This window comes from Delphinus delphis, chromosome 7 (genome assembly GCF_949987515.2).
Source record: "Delphinus delphis chromosome 7, mDelDel1.2, whole genome shotgun sequence".
Taxonomy (NCBI): domain Eukaryota; kingdom Metazoa; phylum Chordata; class Mammalia; order Artiodactyla; family Delphinidae; genus Delphinus; species Delphinus delphis.
The window spans coordinates 103221921-103229430 of NC_082689.1; the positions used below are offsets into that span (position 1 = coordinate 103221921).

Consider the following 7510-nt stretch of genomic DNA (forward strand, 5'->3'; position numbering starts at 1 on the left):
ACTTTATTTTCAAAATATCTCTAACTCTTTTTCAATAAAATGCAACAGAAAGGAATGGGATTGAATTTAGACACCAAGTCAGGTTATTTCTGGACAAGGAAGGCCAGCCACTGAGTCTGGGGTCTGTCCATCTAACCTAGACTCTCATCAAATACATTTCTATTTCACCCCAACACACGTCCCCATTTATCTGCAGTCTGTCTACATTTATGCTCTGCTAAAGAGGCTTTAAACAATCGTGGAGAACCAATGTGCCTTTCCTTCTGCATTAATCAGACAGAAGGTAGAGGTTGTCTAAGATTAAAAGAGTCTAATATCTACGTTTTATTATCTTCTCCCCTTTTTTGTATTTTGATCTTAGGACTTCAAGGACAGAAAGGAACAAAAGGAGAATCAGGAGTCCCAGGTAAAGTGCCGGCTTCATTTTCATTTCTCACAGTGATGACTGGAAGGGCTTGTGCTCCAAGGGTGGGTCTTGTCGACCCTGAAATCACGGCGGTAACCTCAGTAACCTTTCCCCAGAGTGTCTCTGCCTGCAGGGCTCTATCGCTCCAGCCTCAGACTCTTTGGGTGACAAACCTGGGGAAGGGGTGTAGAGAGAGGGGCGGGGGAAGAGGGGGTGGAGGGTAAAGAAAGCCAGGACAACTGCCCCTGGTGGTGGCTTCAGGCGGCGCAGCCGCAGAGGAGCTGGGTGACCTTCGTCTCCAATTGCCAGGTTGGTTGCATGGCCTCTATCTGCCTGTCCACATCTGCTTCGGTCCATCTCCCTCTACCCTTTGGCCCCCAAGGTGCCCCCCTCTTCCTGTTGCTTCTCACGGGGCTATCATCAAGATCCTCGTGGGCCCCTGCCTTAGCTAGTAGCTGGTTACTGCGCCCTGCCCACGGCATTTCTAGTCTTCTCGCCAGCCCTACCCTGAGAAGCCAAAGCGACACTCCCCAGACACATTTCCTGAGCAGTCTTTCTTCCACCTGAGCTGGATATTCTATCCCTATTCTAACTTACTGAAGGGGAAATTGAATGCTAGAAATGTTCTAGCAAATTCTCCTAGAATGGCTAGAACGTCCACACAATTATGCCATCCAATGAGGAACAACAGCCTTGGAATACTGTCCGCGATTTTCACCCGCTCGTCCTCAACCAGAGTTTACACAGGAGTCGGGGGATCAGGGCAGTGCCCTGCCCACCCGGGCTGAACATTCGAACAGCCCATTGATGGGGGCAGGGGGGAACCTGGTGGTTTAGGACAACTCAGGCACTAAACACCAAGGCCCTTGGTCCCCCTTGGAAAGCAGAGCAGAGCATCTGATGGAGGTGGTCTCTCTCCTCCGCAGGCCCTGCAGGCATGAAGGGAGAGATGGGAAGCCCAGGCCTGGTCGGCCTCAAGGGGGCACCTGGACCAGACGGCCGAAAGGGAGAGCCCGGAGCAAAAGGTAAGGCCTCGGTTTCTGATGTGAGGGTTCTAAGGAGAGGCCTGTCATAAGGTGCTGGGAGTTTTCAGAACCAGAAGGGTAGAGGTTTAGTGGCTCTGTGGCCAAGTCCTGCGCTGGGATCGCCCTCAGCGCTGAGCTTACAGAGGAGAATAAGGCACGGCCGGGCACTCCGAGTGGCAGGCCGGTGACCATGCACTGGCATCACGCCCAGTCAGGCCCTGGACCACACAGTCGCCATGACTGATGGCAGGAGAGACTTCTAACTCCATGTCTCTTGAATGTTCCTCTCTAATAGAGCTTAAATCCTTCCTGCTGTGGCTCAGGCCCATTTCTTCTCCTTTTTTTTTTTTTCTTGCGGTACACGGGCCTCTCACTGTGTGGCCTCTCCCGTTGCGGAGCACAGGCTCCGGACGCGCAGGCTCAGCGGCCACGGCTCACGGGCCCAGCCGCTCCGCGGCATGTGGGATCTTCCCGGACTGGGGTACGAACCCGCGTCCCCTGCATCAGCAGGCGGACTCTCAACCACTGCGCTGTCAGGGAAGCCCCAGGCCCATTTCTTCTTGCTCACCCATGGGATCCCACGGCACATCCAGTCCCCATGATGCCAGGTGGCTGGCAAAGCTGAAGGAGGGAGTCTGACCCTCACCCCTCCACCCTCCTGCCCGCCCCTCCTCCCCACTGCTGGCAAAGGAGGGCAAGGGGGTCCTGGCTTGGTTTCCTTCGAACTGTGTGGTTTTTCTCCTCATGATAGGATCTTCTGGGACGAAAGGAGCAAAGGGAGAAAAAGGTCAAAAAGGTAATTGCTATTTCTGTTCTCTTTAATGTGTGTTTCAGAGGTTACTCTGTACTTGAAAATTGTAGGTGTGCTAGGGGGAGAGGCCTTGGTTGTCAGAGAGATTCCTCATTTGGGGGGAAAGCCAAGGGCTTGCCCCTTGAATAAGCCTGCCCGTGGCACAGAGTCACAGATAACACCTTCCTCCCTCCCTCCCGCCTTTCTTCCCCCTTTTTTATCGACAACACAAGGCTAAACATGGTGGGCTGGATTTGCAAGGCCAGCTGCAGAGGGACCTGTCCCCATGGCCTCATACCTGCAGGCCCAGGTGCACAGAGCCGCTGGTTGTGCTGGTGCCAGCATGTGGGATCTTCCCAGCTGCGGTGGCAGCCAAGCAGGAGGCTTCTTTGCCCTAACTATAGGACTTCCAGAAATGAAACGGCAGAGCCCACATTCACACAAAGCCCTGGGCTGCTTCCCTCACCTCTCCCGTGTGTGTTTTGTCATCCAGGCGAATCCATGGTATCCGTCCGGATTGCTGGCTCTAGGAACCGAGGCCGGGCTGAAATTTACTATAATGGAGCCTGGGGGACAATTTGCGATGATGACTGGGACAATTCAGATGCCACCGTCTTCTGCCGCATGCTGGGTTTCTCTTCGGGAACTGCCGTTTTCAACGTGGCAGCTGGTAAGTGAATCGATCCTCAACCAGGAGCCTCTTTCCTTGAGGTGCTGATGTGGGCTTTCTCTCCCTGGTAGGGTGTTGGCAACCATTGGTTGCAAGTGACTCAGCTTGGTTGCGTTAAAAGAAAAGGATTGGTTCAAGCAACTGAAAAGTTCTGCAGTCCAGGACCCCAGCTTACATCCTTCAGACTTGGCAGCCCCAGGAGAAAGAAGGCTGTCTTCCCCAAAGGGACAGCAAAGGCTTGTTTGAGTTGCTGTCTGTCCAGCCCTAAAGCCAGAATGCCATGTGTCGGAGGGTGTTTGTGAGGGACACTCTCTGGACAGCTGAGGGGCTGGAGCTGGGAGAACAGAGAAGGATGCAGGGCAGGCAGCACAGTGGTCATCCCAGCTCTCTGGAACCTGAAGGTCTAGGTGGCCCAAGCTTGATCATCTTCAAGGAGAAGGTATGAAGGGAAGAGAAAACGAATCAGAGCAGGGACCTCCTAAAATCAGTTTTGGAAAGATGTCCTCGGGTGCTAGAGACTCAGCTACGTCTTGCAGCAAAATGTTTAGACTTTCAACAGAAGAGTTAAGCCCCAGGCCTGAGACCATTTCTGAGCTGATCTGACAGGGACACTAGGCCCATTTCTCCTGCCTCCACCCCAAAATGTTCTCTCCCCTTACCCCTCCCCCCAACCCCACCAAAATGCATACCTACTTTTCAATCTGAGTCCAGTTGGATTACAAAACTCCTTTAAAATACACATTCTCCTCAAACAGATTAAGCCTCTATAGATGGTCACACTGTAGTGTCAATTACGGAAATCAAATCATCCGGTAATTCCTCTGAGCTCCTGATCTGAAATCAGTTATATCAGAAGGAAGGCGGTTTGAGGAAGGTGTGAGTGATTTAGAACACGTGAATAGCCTGTTTACAAAGGCATTTAAGGAAGAGACAAACCCTAGAGATCCTAGGAGGAGCTTTCAGATCATGCTTGGGTTACATATTAAATACTCGGATGAGACTTTTGTCAAAAGGTAGAAAGAACAGAGGCAGAGCCATCGTAAGAGAGCAGACGAGCCATCAGCACGGTGGGCCTGGGCACAAGTGGGAGAAATTGGCAGTCTAGCTCCCCGTGGAAGACCCTGAGGACAGACAGGCTATGCTGCTTGGACCCTAATCCCACGCTCCTCTCCCTCCTTGCTTTTGCTGTGTCCAGGCACTGGGACCATCTGGCTGGACAACGTTGCGTGTCAAGGGTCGGAATCGAGCCTGTGGAGCTGCAGCAAGAACAACTGGGGCTCTCACAACTGCAACCACAGTGAGGATGCGGGTGTGGACTGCAGATGACCCCACAGGCCATTCACTGCTCTGCCCCCAGGGCGTCCACAGCCAAGACACTCAGCCCACGAAGGGAGGCCGTGCTCTCTGAGGGGCTTCCTGGGGTGGCTGACAGCCTCTGAAGTGGGCTTGCTAATAAAGCTCAAAGCGCTACCTGGCACCGCCCTGCGCCGTGGCTGGAATCACTAGCTCGTCCCTCCTGCCCACTCCCTGCACACAGCCTTTCACTGAGTCCTAACGTTCCCTGCACCCCCATTCCCACGCACGGGGACAGTGGAGTCTCAGCTCAGAGCCGGGGAGGCTGAGGGTACGGGGTGGGGGCTGAAATGCAATGCCGAAAGCGAGGCTCACCTGTAGACAGAAGTAGTCATGACCAGCCTTTCAATCAATCCGACGTAGCATCTCTGCACAGCAGCGGGCTCTCCCTCCAGCACTGGAGCTGCTCGGCAGCAAACTAAGAGGCCGCGCGTAGCTGACACCGGGTTGCATGGAAAATAGGAAATGTACGATTAAGCATGAAAATTTGTTCTCATTAGGATGTGAGCTCCATAAATGCAGTAAATATTTATGGAATGAACGACTGAATTAAACCAAGAAGGTAGAGCAGCTCACTCTCTCTGGGAAATTTGGCCTCCCTCTCCCTTTGCAGTCTTCCCCTGGGATACATATTCTCTGAGCGCAATCACATGCTCTCGCCCTCTCCCTCCAGGTGCTGTAAATGGCTCAGGTAAATGTGAAATCTGGGAGAGTGGGGTGCATGGGAAACGGCTCTGAGGCATCACTGTTCACACTTGACCTGTAAGGAGCTCAGCCTCAGGGCGTTAGGAGACCTGCCCAGGGACAGTTGTAAATGGTGGGACCGAGGAGGCGCGGCGGAAGGGCTGGGAGATGGAGTGGACACCTCAGGGCTTTCTGCCTCAAGAGCTCAACCAGCCACCCAGGACCCAATATGCACTTTCAGAGGCTGCAGGGGCACACTCAGCACCAAGGGCAGAGCTGCAGGGGGACGTGAGGGCTCTCTGGCCCTCGGCAGGGAGAGGGGCATGGGACGGGGGGTTGAAAGCTGCCCGTCTTCATTTGTCAGAAACCTCTATAATGATGCAGGTTTTCCTGGTACTTTGCGATAGGGGAGTGGTAGGTCAGTCAGGGAGGAAAGAGGACACTTTAAGCCCTATCAGGGGGTGCTGGGATATAATATTTTGCAAATGGTAACTAATGTGTCTTATCAGCCTCCTTATCTCTCCAATCTTATTGCCTGTTCCTTGTTTCCCACCCCACCTCCATTCCCCCACCCCCGTAAAGGAAGGAAAGGGCAGGTACAGCCTGAAACAAAGATGTCATCTCTCCCTTCTGAACCTCAGAGCTGACTTCCTGAACCTCTTTAGAAAGAGGAGAGCCGTGAAAATAGAGTTGAAAGCAGAAATAGTTTTCTAGTTTTTTCCATTTAGCTTATCAAAAGCCAAGCCTGGCTGACTTGATTAGAGTGTTTTAAAAGTGCAGGAGGTCTGAACAGAGCAATCAGGAAGGGAGGGTACCATGAAAGCCCCCTGCCCCTCACAGGGGAAGGTGGGAAAGGAGACAAGGAGACAAAGATAGAGGAGGGTCCTCCCTGGAGTCTCAGGCCCAACTCTCCCACCTTCATCTCCTCTCCCAGGATCTGCCTCCTCCAAGAATGATGCACTGCGGGACTGGTTCCTGCCTGGGGGACCCCTTCCATCATCCTTAGGGATGTGTCAGTAGGCATGCTCTCTCTCTCTCTCTCTCTCTCTCTCTCTCTCTCTCTCTCTCTCTCTCTCTCTCTCTCTCACACACACACACACACACACACACACACACACACACACACACACATCTTTCCACAGGAACAAACGACGGTTTACAGGCACAGAAGAGACAAAATCCTTGCAGAGAATAGACCATCCCCCCACCCCATCACAGCAAGGAAACTGAGAGACACGGCTCAGCACACCCAGCATTTCCCTTCCATGGCTTTGGTTTTCATCTCTTAGCTGTTGATTCCCCAACCTATACTTCCAGTGAAGGCCTCTCTCTTGAGCTCTGGCCACCTGTATGTCCACCAACTGCCTCCACACGGGTATCTCGAAGGCCAGGCAGCTAAAGCCTGCCCCCATCTCAGCCGATGGCTCCCTCCATCCAGGGTCCAAGACAGAAACTGAGTGTCAAATGCCATGCCTCCACCAGGCACCAAGTCTCACTCATTCTACCTCCCAAACCTCTCCATCTCTGCCACCAAGATGATCCAGGCCCCAGCCCCAGTGGCCTGGGTGCTTGGAACTTCCCCTAATTAGTCTCTTGCATCCACCGTGCTCTACCAACCACCTATCTGTTCTGCAGGCAGCAGCCTGAGAGATCTTTAGAAATGATACAGCTCACCATGCCACTCCCTGCCTATAGCCTTCAGTGGCTCCCCATTCCCTTAGGCAGTGGCTCAAACTCACCATCACGGCTTACAAGGATGTGCCCCTGACAATCTCACCTGGTCCTCCAGCAACCTTAATGTTTTGTTTCCCCTCTATCACATCCAGTCCTTTGTTCATGCAGTTTCTCTTATGCAATGTCTCTTACACAATAGACTCATGATAAATATTTTCTGACTGGCTCCCTGAATAAATGAATGACTGCCTGAACAAATGAAGGAATGCTAAACAGGGCGCTTAGCTTCTCGTATTGGGATTGCTTCATAGTCTTTCCTCAGATGGGAGGCACATCCTTGTTGTGCCCTGTACTCTAATTTTTGTGACTAAAGACCCCTGCATCCCCACCCACTAAACAGGTGCCCCCATACAAAGGAATGGTTTTCTCCAGAGGCAAATCTAATCCGAGGCCTTTAACAAGATTAGCTTTCAAAACAAAATCGTGGGGTCCAACTTTTACAAGGTGTATTGTAAATTTTAAAAGTTCTTATCGGGCTTCCCTGGTGGCGCAGTGGTTGAGAGTCCGCCTGCCGATGCTGGTCCGGGAAGATCCCACGTGCCGCGGAGCATCTGGGCCCGTGAGCCATGGCCACTGAGCCTGCGCGTCCGGAGCCTGTGCTCCGCAATGGGAGAGGCCACAGCAGTGAGAGGCCCACGTACCGCCAAAAAAAAAAAAAAAGTTCTTATCTTCCTGCTGCCTCAGCATCGCCGCAAACAGGCTATGAGCACCAGCCCAGGTGACCAGGTGCACCAGTGTGATAAGCTGGGCCCTGCCGCAAATTCCCCTTCCTCCCTTCCTGTCGCTGCGACCTAATGACATTCAAACGCACCAATGGAATCCCCTCACACTGTTTGACTGTGTACCCC

The 7510-nt window shown here is 52.8% G+C and overlaps 1 protein-coding gene across 2 annotated transcripts in view; it reads left to right on the top strand.

Moving 5' to 3' along the window:
- Window positions 1-4356, top strand: part of MARCO (macrophage receptor with collagenous structure) — a 32722-nt gene extending 28366 nt beyond the window's left edge. For both annotated transcript variants that reach the window (XM_060015725.1, XM_060015726.1), the window contains exons 9-13: window positions 362-406; window positions 1333-1431; window positions 2183-2227; window positions 2715-2891; window positions 4087-4356. In XM_060015725.1, coding sequence (XP_059871708.1) covers window positions 362-406; window positions 1333-1431; window positions 2183-2227; window positions 2715-2891; window positions 4087-4217 — 497 coding nt within the window. In that variant the 3' untranslated portion in view covers window positions 4218-4356. The remainder of the gene's footprint in view (window positions 1-361; window positions 407-1332; window positions 1432-2182; window positions 2228-2714; window positions 2892-4086) is intronic.
- Window positions 4357-7510: the final 3154 nt, after the last annotated feature.